Here is a 14,483-nt window from a genome sequence, read left to right on the forward strand (position 1 = left end):
AAGGAAAAGGGAGAAGATGTTGGGGTGTAGCCAACTCCTGGGGGGGGGGGGCAGCGGGGAATGTGACTTCTTGCTTTCTGTCTCTCTGGCATGTGCAGGCACCCTATAGCAACAATCTCCAAACCGCCCCTCCCCCACCCCCAGATAAATAAAAAGATGGGCATGGATCAAGGCACTGGGACCTTGTTTGTGGTGCTCTCTTTTGTTCGTTGTAAGAAATAAACCTGAAAATTTCGCAGCTGAGATGGAGCTGTAGAATTCTGCTATGAAGTACATCCCGGGGCAGTCCTCTTATTTGTAGATAATCAAACCAGCCCGGGGGTATGGTAACTTCCTCTAGTACCCTTATTTTGCTATAGAGCGCATGCACTTGCGGGGGCAGGGAGACAAAGGGAGAGACAGAGAGACGAAAGCGAGAAGGCACCCCCAAGATTCCTACTCAGGATTTTTGGCACACACGTACAAGTGCCCTGTTGGGGGTTAACCCCCCCTCCCCTTCCATTCGGACCTGACTGCCTTCGGGCTGACTATCCCTTTGCGTGCTGCAGGAGGAAACTAACTGCAGACTGCAGTGCTTTGTGGGTAAAATGGGAAGCTTATTGAGCACGGCGACTTTCAGTTTTCCCAGCTCCGCAAGCGTGGTATCTAACCCACCACGATGCCTCCGGGAAGGCTGGAACCCGACGACCAGCTGAGCGGTGGAGCAAGAGTCGAGTCACGGGGTGGTTAGTGTCCCTCTGTCGCAATCCTTCTAATTCCCGCCCAGAGGACGGTACCTCCCTCCGAAGGAGGGCTCCGGAAGTGACGCTAGACCCTCTGCAGATCCCTGAGTCTGAAGCTGGAGGACGAGCTCAAAGCCCTAAGTGGCTCCGGCCCCGCCGGCCGGAGCCTCAGGCTCCCGGGGCCTGCGGGGGACCTCGGCAGCGCCCCCGGCCTCGCCCCCGAGCGCAGCCATGTCTGGTAACGGCAAAGCAGCCCCAGCCGCGGTGAGTCCTGAGCCGGTGAGCCGCACACTTCGGGGTCTGGGCGAGCGGTGCAACGATTGGCCCCAGGTTGCCGTGCTCCGTCGCCTATTGGTCGGAACAGACATCCGTCATTTGGTACCCTTTAGTTGAATCGTTTTTAAAGGGCCAGTAGCTAGATTGGGCTACTAGGACGGGAAATCAGTGAACCGGGAAGCGAGTTTAAGTGGGATTATAGACAGAAGTGGTACCTCCAACCCTCGGGCCTGTGCGTAGGATTCCCGCGTGGTCCGGGATGCGTGGCTCTCGATTTAATTCTCCAGCCAGGAAAGCTGGACTACACTGACGGGATTCTTTCCCATGAGACGGGGCCGGCGGATGTCGATTCGGCCACCTTGAGATGACATCCCGCTTCTGCTTCAGAGCGGAGAGCTTGTCCTCAGGTCTCCAAAATGCACGCAGACATCTGGGAAGTGTTCCTTCTCTCCTTTCCCATTATAGCGGTCACCACCCCTCGCCGACTCTCAAGTCCCCAGACCAGACTGAAGTACTGCTGTGGATGGCGGGCCTCCGTGGGTCTTCCTGTTCCTAGCCTGCCTGCACAGCTCCGGGCCACGTCTGGCCCCAGCAGTTCTTTTAAACTGAGGGTTTGCGTATAGGCTAAGCCCGGAGCTAAGCCCACAACCAGCCTGAGATAAGGAGAGGGCCGCTTCTTATCGGCTGGGTTTGGCCCACGGGAAGGAATGCGGATTCTTTTACTGACATCCCAGAGCACTGGAGCGGGAGCATGTCGAACACCTGCTCGACCTGTGTAACCCTGGGCAAGTCACTGCATTTCTCAGAGCCCGACTCTGCTTCTGTAACACGGTCCCAAGATGCCTGTCCTGCCTACCTGATAGGATTCTTGTGAAGACAGTGTGCAAAGCAGTCCTAGCTCAAGACTTTTTTTTTTTCCCAAGAGAGCATGCGTACTTTCCAGAGAGAGGTGGAGAGGGAGAGGGAGAGGGGGAGAGAGAGAGAGAGAGAAAGAGAGAAAGAGAAAAAAACGCCCCCAATGGGGTGTGGTCAAATGGCAGTCCCTTCTCTTCCATTTGTCCATCCTGTGGGGATTTGGGACACTCAAGCGCACGTGATGGCGTGTTTTTCAAGCTTCCTAGACCGGGATGTGAACTATTCTGTTGGCCATGGACAGTCCAGCTTCCTTAACCTCTAGGCCATGGACAGGCCCAGCTACTTTTTTTTTTTTTGAGAGGTTTTTGCTATAGGGCACGTGCGCTCGCCAGACAGAGACAGAGAGACAGAAAGCGAGAAATCACCCCCCAGGGGGGATGGCCATGCCGCAATCCCTTCTCCTCCATTCTCCTCTTGGGATCTTGGGCACACACGCACACTCGCCCAGCGTGAGTTTTAAGCCACCGGGTCCGGGACACGAACCGCGGTCGACTATGTGGGAGTCCAGCGACATAGCCATTACACCAACTGCTGGTTCCCAGCCCAGCTACTTTTGTTATTGTTGCTAGAGGGTAGTGCATTTGCCAGAGAGAGGGAAAGGAAGAGAAGAAAGCAACTCCCTCTCCCCAGTTCAACAGGGTCATGCTGCAATCCTTCTTTTGCATCTCTTCCTTCTTTTTCATCTCTTCCTCCTTTTGGGATTTTGGGTATACACCCATGTGCTTGCTGTGTTTTTCAAACTGCCGGGTCCAGGACTCGAACCAGGGAGTCAGCCATGTGGGATCCAGCTACCTTAACTACCAGGCCACGGAGTCAGCCCCAAATACTTCTTTCTTTCTTTCTTTCTTTCTTTTTTAAAGAATTACTTATTTTAATTTTATTTATTCCTTTCATTTTATTTTAGTTTGACCAAAGACACAGAGAGAGAGAGCGGGAAAGTGAGAAAGGAAGCCACCAGGTCCGAGACTTGAACCGTGGTCGGCCATATGGGAGTGTCCAGCAACTTAACCACCATGCCACCTGCTGCTCCCTCTTTCTTTCTTTTTTTAAACAATTATTTATTTAGTTTTATTTATTCATTTATTTATTTTAATTTGACCAGAGAGAAACAGAGAGAGAGAGAGGGAAAGTGAGAAGGCAAGCCACCAGGTCCGGGACTCGAACCGCAGTTGGCCATGTGGGAGTCCAGTGCCTTAACTACCACGCCACCTGCTGGTCCAAATACTTATTTCTTTTCTTTTTTTTTTTTTTTCACTGTAGGGCGCGTACGCTCACCAGACAGACAGAGAGAGACATAGAGACAGAAAGCGAAAAATCACCCCCGAGGGGGGATGGTCACGCCACAATCCCTTCTCCTCCATTCTCCTCTTGGGATCTTGGGCACGCATGCACACGCGCCCGGCGTGAGTTTTAAGCCACCGGGTCCGGGACACGAACCGCGGTCGACTACGTGGGAATCCAGCGACATAGCCATTACGCTAACTGCTGGTTCCCAAATACTTATTTCTTAATGGGACATTTTGACCTGAATATTCTGTGCTGAATATTCTGTCAGTGAATTTAAGGGATTGTATGTAGCAATTCTGGGACCTTAGAATTCTTTTTGTGATCTCCTATGGCAGGGAATGTTTGTGACCATGGTTAGCATTTCCAGCCTAGCCTAATCAGCAAAGGGTCTCTTATTAGGGGAGTCATCACAATGGAACAGCCCTGGAGCAGAAAGCTGTCACTTTCTTCAGTCAAAGAAACTCCAAGTATCTGGTTGCAAAAGAACTCCATAAGATGAAGATTCCAAAACAGAGAAAGCTGACAGTATCTACGGTGGCTTTTGTCTGGTGCAGAAAGAAATAAGACCCCTCTCGGGCCAGCTGGTGGTGTGGTGGTTAAGACGCTGGGTCCCACATGGCTGAATCTGCATGTGAGTCAAGTCCTGGACCCAGAGGCTTGAAAAACAATCTGGGTGTGTATGCGTGCATGCCTAAAATCCCAGGAGGAGAATGGAGTTCGAGAAGGGATTGCAGGGTGGCCATCCTCCACTGGGGAGAGATTTCTCATTTTCCCTTTCTTTCTTTCTTTCTTTCTTTCTTTCTTTCTTTCTTTCTTTCTTTCTTTCTTTCTTTCTTTCTTTCTCTTTTTTAAAAAGAATTATTTTGTTTAACTTTATTCATGTATTTGTTTATTTTTAATTTGACCAAAGAGAGAAAGTGAGAAAGCAAGATACTAGGTCCAGGACTTGAACTGTGGTCAGCCATGTGGGAGACCAGCACCTTTAGCCACCACCCCATCTGGCGGTGGTTGGCCATGTGGGAGACCAGCACCTTTAGCCACCACCCCATCTGCCAGCCCCCACTTTCATTATCTTTCTGTTTCTCTCTGGCAAGAACATGGCATGCCCTATGACAAAAATCTAAAAAAAAAGAAAAGAAAAAAAGGAATGAGGAAAATAAGACCACTGTCTAAGGCTGAAGAAGCCAGTCCTACCTGCGTGGCACTGAAGACCTTTGTCCAATGTACCCTGATGGGAGAAAGAGGCCTATCCCTTTGATTTCCTGGCCTGGCTCTGGTATCTTGGAATTTCCTTGCCGATGGAACTGGAGACAGCATGTAGGTTAAAGAGTGTTAGGCAGCTTGGCCTCCCAGTCTTAAGGACATTTGAGACAGAAGAAATTTGAGTCCAGACTATTTCTTGTTTTTTCAGGTTTTGCGATAGGGTGTGTGTGCTCTCCAGAGAGAGAGAGAGAGAGAGAGAGGAAGGAGAGAGATAGCCACACCACATTTTTGTCTCCTCCATTTTCTTCTCAGGATTTTGGGCATGCACACAAATATGCCTGGCATAATTTTCTTTTCTTTTCTTTTTTTTTTTTTTTTAAAGAATTATTAAATTAACTTAAATTCATTTATTTGTTTAATTTGACCAGAGAGGAACAGAGTGAAAGAGAGGGGAGGGGGAGTGAGAAAGCAAGCCACCAGGACTGGGACTTGGACTACACTCCCCCACTGCCATGTGGGAGTGTAGCACCCTTTACTACCACGTCATCTGGCGGCCCCGCCTGGCACAGTTTTCAAGCTGCAGGGTCCAGAACTCGAGGTGCACAGCCTTCAATGTAGGATCTAGCACTTTAACCTGTATGCTGCCTGCTATCCTTCATTTCATTTTTCTGAAGTTTACTGATTTATTTCTTCCATGAAGGAGGGAGACAGAAAGACAACACTCCCAACAGGGTTTTGATACCACGGCCTTCAGCCAGCCCTAGATCATGGGCAAGCTCATACCCCACAGACTCATGGGTGTCTCCAGACCTGAACTAGGAACCTTCCCATGTGGGATTGTCTCATAGCATGTTGCATTTTGCTGCTTTCCACCATCTGTCCCCATCTCATGTCACTTTTTAGATGAACAAACAGGTCCTAGTGGGATGCTGTGCCCAAGGTCACCTAGCCAAGAGGCGGAACAGGACAGTACATCAGATCTGTTGACCCCAGGTCATTATTTAATTAATTTATGTAATTGTCAAAGAGCATGTCCACTCACCAGAGAGACAGAGAGAGAGGAAAGGGGGAAAGTACCCTCCGGGGTGGTGAGGGAGAGGTCATGCTGCAATCCCTTCTCTTCCATTTCTTTGTTCAGGATTTGGGGCACACAACCACACACACCTTATTGTTCTTTTTTGTTTGTTTTTGTTTTTCGGAGAGATGTTTTTGCTACAGGGCATGAGCGCCTGCTGGAGAGACAGAAAGCAAGAAATCACCCCCCTAGGGAATGACCATGCTGCAATCCCTTTTCCTCCATTCTCCTGTCAGGATTTTAGGCACATATGCACATGCACCTGGTGTGAGTTTTAAGCCACTGGGTCCGGGACTAGAACCATGGTTGACTACATGGAAGTCTAGCGACATAATCATTACTCCATCTGCTGGTTCCTTTTCTTTCTAATAAGAAATCAGCTAATAGGGCTGGCAGGTGGTGTGGTAGTTAAGGCACTGGACTCTGACATGGCTAATTGCGGTTCAAGTCCCTGACCTGGTGGCTTGCTTTCTTGCTTTCCATTCTCTCTCCCTCTGGTCAAATTAAAATAACAGTAATAAATAAATAAAATGAAATAAATATTTTTTAAAAATCAACTTAATTTTTTTGTTATTGTTGTTTGCTATAGGGTGCATATGCTTGCCAGGGAGAGAGAGAGAGAGGGAGAAAGTGAAAATTCACCCTCCAGAAGGGATGGCTACGCTGCAATCCCTTCTCCATTCTCCTGTTGGGATTTTGGACACACATGTACACATGCTTGGCATGTTTTTTTTTTTTTTTGAGAGGTTTTTACTTAAGTGCTGTGTGAAGGGATACAGAGAGAGACATAGAGACAGAAAGCGAGAAATCACCCCCCAGAGGGGATGGTCACGCCACAATCCCTTCTCCTCCATTCTCCTCTCAGGATCTTGGGCACGCATGCACACGCACCCGGCGTGAGTTTTAAGCCACTGGGTCCAGGATGCGAACCGCGGTCGACTACGTGGGAGTCCAGCGACATAGCCATTATGCTAACTGCTGGTTCCCTTGGCATGTTTTTCAAGATGTTGGTTTTGGCATGCTAGCTGCACAGTTGGCCATGTGGAACCCAGCACCTTAGCTAACACACACCTTAGCTGGTCCCCTCATGTGTTTTTCTTCCCTTTGAAAAAAAAAAAAAGTTGCCAGAGAGCATACGTGCTCGCTGGAGAGAGACAGAGAGAAGGGCAGAGTAAGAGAAAGTGAGAAAGCACCCCTCATGGGGAATGGTCCCACTGCAATCCCTTCTCCATTCTCTCCCATCTTTTGGGATTTGAGGTACACACACATGCACACACACCCAATGTTTTTCAAGTTTCTGGGTCTAAGACAGACTGCAGTCAGCTCTGTGGGATCCAGCCACCTTAACCACCATGCCACCCACTGGCCCTCATGCATTTTTCAATGCTGCCAGGGCCAGGATTTGAACCATGTTTGGCTGTATGGGATCTGGCTCCCTTACCACTAGGCTGTGGGGCTGGCCCAGCCCTCTAGTCCTTTACATGTGCTTCTAACCAGATTAAGGAAACCTCAGCGTGGTAGCTATGGGGAGCTTTGGCATCTGGGTGGCACTGAAGTTTTCTAAAGGGCCTGATGTGTTGTGGATGGTGAGCCTGTCCACCAGTGACTCAGCGGATATCCCTCTGTGTGACCCTGGCTGCCCTGCCCCTGCAAGCTGCAGGCCCCACCCTCCCTGCGGCCAGGCTGATGGGCCTATCTCTTTACCCACCTGGCTGTGTGCAGCACTCCCTCAGAGCTGCCTGGGCCAGGCTGTGCTGCAGGACTCAGTGTCCTGGTCCCTGCGACAGCAGCAGCAGCAGCAGCACAACAGCAGCGAGAGGTCCTGCGATCACTCCTCTCTTGTCTCTGCTGCTCTGGATCCCTGAGGAGGGCAGAGGTACCAAAGAAGGCAATGAGAATTGTCTTGGGGTATTTTCCCTCCTGGAGGCTCAGCTGCCCATAGGCTAGGGCCTGAGGTTTCTCTCTCCCAAGCCAGTCATGCTGATTCTTGGATGAGGTGTTGAGGAACAGAGGGGACTGTGACCTGGGGACTTTTCTTTGCAGGAAGAAAACAGTCCAAAGATGAGAGTGATTCGAGTGGGTACTCGTAAGAGCCAGGTGAGTGCGGGAAGGGGGTGGTTTGCCAAGGGTTCAGGAGCTCACACCAACAGGTAGTTCTCAGTACAGACAGGATGGGGTGGCTGCAGGTTAAATCCCGGGGAGAATGGCCGATTGCACTCTGGGAGAGACAGAGTCCCTGGACTGGGGAAGCTGTTGGGTGCACAGAACTCACCTCCCACTGACATGTGAGAATTTTGGTCCTTCCCGATCTCCCTGACCTATGAGGGCCTGAGTTCAGGGCAATGGCGAAGGAGGGGGGGGGTGATCAGGACTAAGAGACATCTCTGCCCGCAGCTGGCTCGCATACAGACGGACAGCGTGGTGGCAACGCTGAAAACCTTGTATCCTGGCCTGCAGTTTGAAATCAGTGAGTTTTCTGGAAAGGAATGGAAGCTAATGAGAAGCCAGTGCCCTTAGAATAGAGAGCACCTTTCTGGCTTTGCTTGTGGCCAAAGCCTGGTCCCACCACCTCTGAGATCCCCTCTTGGCTACTTGCGGTTTGGCAGGCTCTTGCCTTCTCTGAAAACTGCCAGCTCTGACTGCCTAGCCTGGCATTTAATGTCTTCTGCTTGGGTCTGCTCTGGGTATGTCTGGTCTTCCAGTCAGGTTGCCCCTTCCCAGAGGACAGGATGGGCCCGTCTGTTCCCACCATGATCTTAGCACAGTGGGGGCTCATCAATGATGGTTGATGCACTCTCTCCTCAGTTGCCATGTCCACTACAGGGGACCGGATTCTTGATACTGCACTCTCTAAGGTAACAATGTCTTCCCCAACCCTTGTCCCCCGTCTTTCCTGCCCTGAGGAGATTTACTCTGAGACTCTTTCTTGCCTGGCAGATCGGAGAGAAGAGCCTGTTTACCAAGGAGCTAGAGCACGCCTTGGAGAGGAATGAGTAAGTGAGGACGAGGGAGCTGGCGCCCTCCCAGTCTCTTGCTGGGACCCCAGTGTGCTGCAGACCCAGATATCAGCTTGGTTGCTGGCTGGAAACCCTCAGATAGACTGGAGGGGGCTTGTAGGTGTTTTTTTCCTGGCTTCATAAAAACAGAGTGCCCTCATTCTGAGCCATCTGGCTGCCTGGAATGCAAGATTGCCTGGGGGAGTGGAGATAGAGGGAGGGTGGGAGGAGAGCAGGTCTCAGGGCCCTGAGTCTCAGGAAGGCCTGATTCCTGGACTGCCCCAGGCTCCACCCCTGAAGCAGGTGCAAGGATGAGTGGGGATGAGGTGGGGGCTGGCTGTTCAGTCCCCTTCTCCTAGCCTCTCTCTCATCTCTAGAGTGGATCTGGTTGTTCACTCCCTAAAGGACCTGCCCACCGTGCTTCCTCCTGGCTTCACCATTGGTGCCATCTGCAAGTAAGAGTCCTGCAAGGGAGGTCCGTGTAGAGCCCAGGCATCAGCTGAACCTTTGCTCTTCCCTGTGGGACACAGCCCTTGCCCCCAGGGCTGTCTCCCTAGCCCTGAGCAATGGCAGAAAACTCAGAGAAGGCGTTTGCTGACTGTGGAGGAAGAACAGAGGGCCCTGAACTGAAATCTCTCCCTCATGCTATTACCTTTCCTCCTCACCCAGGAGGGAGAACCCTTATGATGCTGTTGTTTTTCACCCAAAATTTGTTGGGAAGACCTTAGAAACCTTGCCAGAGAGGAGGTGAGTGGGGCCTGGAAGGGCACCTGGTGGGATATGGAGATTGAGGGATGGGAGGAGGAGGAAGGCCCAGTGGCTGCCTTCTGTAAAATCTCATGTTAAACCCTGTCTCGTGTCTCCGAGCAGCGTGGTGGGAACTAGCTCCCTGCGGAGAGCGGCTCAGCTGCAGAGAAAGTTCCCACATCTGGAGTTCAAGAGTATTGTATCCTTTTAGAAGAGGGAGGAGCAGCAGCCAAGGAGGAAGACAAGGTCCAGCAGGCCCTGGGAGTTCCAAGTGTGGAAGGGGCTTCCAGACGGAGGGCCCATGGGCCAGCAGCTGTCTGTCCATCTTCTCACCCATTCATCCATCCATTCACAATCTCTTCATGTTTCCTTAGTTGCAGACAAGTGCCTGGCACTGGAGATAATGAGCAAGATAATCATCGTCTTTGCTTTGGGATAGCTTATGTTTTAGTCAGGGGACTGAGGTGAACACCAATGATACAGAGTGATACTGAACAGTGATTACTTTGTGGGGGTGGCATGGACAGTTTCTTTATTTTTGGAGAAGTTTTTGCTATAGAGCGCATGTGCTCGCCAGAAAAACAGAGAGAGACAAAGAGACAGAAAGCGAGAAATCACCCCGCCCCCGGGGGGGTATGGCCACACTGCAATTCCTTCTCCTCCATTCTCCTCTTGGGATCTTGGGCATGCACACACACGCACCTGGCTTGAGTTTAAGCCTCCGGGACTGGGACTTGAACCGTGGTTGACTACATGGGAGTTCAGCAACACAGCCATTACACTAACTGCTGGTCCCTCTTTCTTTCTTAGTTGCTAGAGGGTACATGCATTTGCTAGAGAGAGACGGGGGCGGCGGGGTGAAGCACCCCCGAATGGGATGTCGATATACACACGTTTGCCTGGTGTTTTTCAAGGTGTTGGGGCCAGGATTTGAAAGGTCACCCATGTGAGATCCAGCTCCCTTAACTAGTAGGGCACAGGGCCAGGCCCTATTTTTATTTTATATGCTACTATATTGTGTGACTTTTTACAATAAATACGCAATATGTCTCATGCAACAAATTAAAAAAATAATGTGTTACGTGCTCTGGTGAGCAAAGTAGGGAGTTCTCTGGCAGCTTCTAGCTGGAACATCTGAACACAGACTTGGGGTCAGGGAAGGCTTCTCAGAGGTCTAGTAACCTTGGACAGTGTATTTAACTTCCCTGTCATTGTCCTCATCTGTAAAACGAGAATAATATGTCCCTCATAGAGTTGCTGTGAAAATGAAAAGAGTGAACATATGGAAAGCGCTTTAGAACCGTGTCTGGCGTATAGTAAGTATGATGTAAGTGTTAGCTGTTACCATGAAGCTGAGAACCGGATGATGAGTAGAAGTCAGCCTGAGGGAGAGGGAAAGACAGCCTCAGGCAGAGGGATCTACACACAAGGCTCCGGATTGCCCACTACTCGTGGTCCTTAGCATCTCTCCACAGCGTGGAAACCTCAACACCCGACTTCGGAAGCTGGACGAACAGCAGGAGTTCAGCGCCATCATCCTGGCCACAGCCGGCCTGCAGCGCATGGGCTGGCAGAACCGAGTGGGGCAGGTAGGACCATGTCATCCCCTCCTTAGTTGGTCTGCACCTCCCTCCAGTCTGTATTCTCTTCTCGTCCATCCCACCTTTAACAGTAAAAGCCGGCAATGAGGCTCAGTCTGGGAAGATTGTGAATCAGAGGCCAGACTCCCTGTTCCTACCCAGGCCTTCTAGATGATAAGGAAGGCCTACTGGGGCCTTAGGCACCTCTGTCTCTATTCTCTGACTGCCTGCTCTTTCCACCACAGATCTTGCGCCCTGAGGAGTGCATGTATGCTGTGGGCCAGGTATGTTCCACCAGGGAAGCCACACCATGTACCCCTTCCCTTTGTTCTCAGTGAGGAACCTGGTCTCCCAACCTTCTGTATCTGTTTCCCCCAGAATAAAATTCTCAGGGAGGGGGACCAGCAGGCAGCATGGTGGTTAAGGTGCTGGGTACTCCCACATGGCCAAGTACAGTTCATGTCCCAGACCTGGTGGCTGCTTTCTCACTTTCTGTGTGTGTGTGTGTGTGTGTGTGTGTGTCTGGTCAAATTAAAATAAATGAATAAATAATTATTATTTTTTCTTTTTATTAATTAATTCATTTATGTATTTTAATTTGAACAGAGAGGGACAGAGTGAGAAAGTGAGAAAGCAAGCCACCAGGTCCAGGACTTGAACCACAATCGGCCATGTGGGAGTCCAGCACCCTTAACCACCATGCCACCTGCCGGCCCCTTGAATAAATAATTCTTTTAAAAAAAAATATCTCAGGAAGGGACAGACCTTGGGATGTCACTGAGCCAAATGGAGAGATGGTTCCCATCTTCAGCTCCATTGGTTGGGGGAACAATCAAGCCTGATATCTTAAGCTGTTTCTGCATCAGGGGGCCCTGGGCGTCGAAGTCCGAGCTAAAGACCAGGACATCTTGGATCTGGTGGGTGTGTTGCATGATCCTGAGACTCTGCTTCGCTGCATCGCTGAAAGGGCCTTCCTGAGACACCTGGTAGGACCTGTGCTCCGCCTATGGAGGGGTGGGGTTCCGCAAATTAATGCCATGATAATTCATTCTTGTTGAATGTTGTATATGGAGAAGACCCAAGTCTGGGCCCCCAGTTGCCTTTTCAGGTATGTCCTCAGAGCTCTGTGTATCTCTGAGGACTGGTCACAGGATGGTGGTAAGGGCCTTTGGAGCTCACATCTTCTCATTGCAGGAAGGAGGCTGCAGTGTGCCAGTAGCAGTCCATACAGCTATGAAGGATGGGCAAGTAAGCAGGGAAGAACGGGCGGGAGGGTGGGGGGGAAAAGGACCAGCATTTATCCCTGCATATCCCAGGTTTCTAAGCAGTCCCTTTGAGAACATGCTAAGGCAACTGTTTTAGGTGGGGGTGGGGGGTGGGGCAGTAAATAAGACTTAGAATCGTGCCTTCTCAACAAATCCCACCTCTCTCTCATCCAGCAAGAGGATGGCCCCGAGGACGATCCACAGCTGGTAGGCATCACTGCCCGAAACATTCCACGAGGAGCCCAGTTGGCTGCTGAGAACCTGGGCATCACCCTAGCCAATTTGTTGTTGAACAAAGGAGCCAAGAACATTCTGGATGTCGCACGGCAGCTTAATGATGCCCGCTAAGTGGTCTGTGGGACACGAGTGCCTAGATGGCTGCTGTCCAGTGCCTTCATCCCTGCCCTCAGTACTAACTGGGGAGTGATTATCCCAGAAGATCGAACTGCAGGATCTGAAACTTCCAGGGACTTGCTTCACCCTTGAGGCCTTAGTGACTACCTTGCTTCCTCAGTAGGTGGGGGCTTCATCTTTTTAGAGAAAAAGTCCCAGGTCACAACCTTTGGATGTGACCAGCTGTATAATAAACCAATTCTGAAGGTGTTATTTTGTTTTGGTGGGGTTAAAGGAAAATATGAACATAAAACTCTTTAATCCTGACTTGAGGCTGGGATCCATTCAGAGTTCTAGCACCTCTTTGTTTTCTGCTTCAAACAGAATAATTCCCCCAGGGGACACCAAGAAAGCAAATGAGCTGTAATCTTAAAATCTTATGGCTTGGTGCCAGCTCAAGGTATGACAGCTAAGGTGGCTGGACCCACATGGCCAAACTCATGGTTTAAGTCCTGGGCCCAGTGGCTTGAAAAACACTGGACATGTGTCCACAATCCCAGGGTAAGGAATGGTGACATGGCCATCCCTTCTGGGAGGTGCTTTCTCACTTTCCTTCTCCTGTATGCACACACCCTACCACCCCCCCCCAACACCAAAAAAAAAAAAAAAAAAAAAACAAAAAACCAGAAACCCTGTGACCTGTCCCTTTTTCAGTATTAAGACAGTTGGTCCCATCCCTCAGGAAAGCATATTAAGTCATCAATCCCACAGCTCTTGCAAAATGAAAACAGACACTTCATTTAAAAAAACAATCCTTTAATAAACAAAAGTAGTCCATCTGAAACCCCCCCAATACTGAAGGTCCTTGTCTTGGATGGGTTAGCTGCAAAAGTCCAGTTCAGAAGCCAACAGAGGCTCAGTTCTGACAGGGATTAACTGACTTGTGCTGGTATCTAGGCGCTTGGATTGCTGAATTGAAGGGTAATGGGGCAGAGTGGGGAGGCCCAACAGGCCTGGCTGCCAGTCTGTTTCAGCACAAATAACTGCAGTCCACAGCCTGAAACCAAACGGAGGCCTTTGTCCTTCCCAAAACTTCTAGGCAGTCATCTCTGGAGGAACATTCAGATTACCGTGTGTTGTCCTGGTCACGCCAGAGGCCTATCAATGAAGATCTGATGCGAAAGGCCTAAGACGTGGCAGCGATAGGGGGAACCAGACCAAAATAACTGATGGAATTCTCCCCAAAGCCTGGAGACAGTCACGTTAGAAATCCTGGGCTAAGCACCAAGCTTGAGAAGTGACACCAGGCTGCAGCTGCCGCCAAGGGACTCACCTTCAGGCCCGCCGGCCTCCCGGCCTTGGCTGCCCACCTGAGCCCTACGTCAGAGCAGGTCTTCCAGAAGGTGCTGCAGCCTCACCGCAGCCCATCCGCAATTCCAAGGCTGGGGCGGCTGAGTCACGAGCACCGAGACGGGCCAAGTGCTGCGCTTCTAGCCCCCCCAAGCCCCGTCCCGCAGCCCTCCGCGCCAAGGTGGCCCCTAGGAGGGCGCCCGAGGAACACCACGCAAGGTATCAGAGGTGAAGGCCGGAAGAGCCGCGGGCCCGGGGCCGACGCCGCAGACCGTGCGGACGCGGGGGAGGGGAAGGCACGGAGGTGGGAGACCGGCCGGCGGAGGGGGCGCGCGAGAGTAAGGGAGAGAGGGGGAAGCCGGGCGCCGCGGCCCGCCCGCTCCGCAGCACGCCGAGGCGCAGCTCTTTCCGTGAGGGCGGTGGTGGCCCTTAAAAGGGCCTTTGTGGTGGCATGGCAAGGGCTGGGCGGCCGGGCGCGGGCGCCCCTCAGTACTCCTGAGAGGCCTGGGTCGCCTTCTTGCCGCCGGCGGGCGCCTTCGGCCCCACGGTGGCGCTGGTCTTCTTGGGCAGCAGCACGGCCTGGATGTTGGGCAGGACGCCTCCCTGGGCGATCGTCACGCCGCCCAGCAGCTTGTTGAGCTCCTCGTCGTTGCGGATGGCCAGCTGCAAGTGGCGGGGGATGATCCTCGTCTTCTTGTTGTCGCGGGCCGCGTTGCCCGCCAGCTCCAGGATCT

General features: G+C 51.4%; 2 protein-coding genes across 2 annotated transcripts in view; one reads left to right on the forward strand and one right to left on the reverse strand.

Annotated features, from left to right (window-relative positions):
- Positions 1-778: 778 nt before the first annotated feature.
- Positions 779-12,672, forward strand: HMBS (hydroxymethylbilane synthase). Its single transcript, XM_006152302.3, is given in 13 exon segments — positions 779-986; positions 7,522-7,575; positions 7,873-7,945; positions 8,284-8,333; positions 8,416-8,471; positions 8,852-8,929; positions 9,144-9,221; positions 9,345-9,420; positions 10,697-10,810; positions 11,047-11,085; positions 11,668-11,787; positions 11,996-12,049; positions 12,151-12,672. Coding segments are annotated over 13 exon segments (1,089 nt in total). The 5' UTR covers positions 779-953; the 3' UTR covers positions 12,415-12,672.
- Positions 12,673-13,194: 522 nt separating this feature from the next.
- The window catches only part of H2AX (H2A.X variant histone), a 1,622-nt gene continuing 333 nt past the window's right edge, over positions 13,195-14,483 (reverse strand). Inside the window, exon 2 of the mRNA XM_006152324.3 lies at positions 13,195-14,481. Within this exon, the coding sequence (XP_006152386.1) occupies positions 14,236-14,481 (246 nt within the window). The 3' untranslated portion in view covers positions 13,195-14,235. The remainder of the gene's footprint in view (positions 14,482-14,483) is intronic.

This window comes from Tupaia chinensis, unplaced genomic scaffold (genome assembly GCF_000334495.1).
Source record: "Tupaia chinensis unplaced genomic scaffold, TupChi_1.0 Scaffold000348_1, whole genome shotgun sequence".
NCBI classification, from domain to species: domain Eukaryota; kingdom Metazoa; phylum Chordata; class Mammalia; order Scandentia; family Tupaiidae; genus Tupaia; species Tupaia belangeri.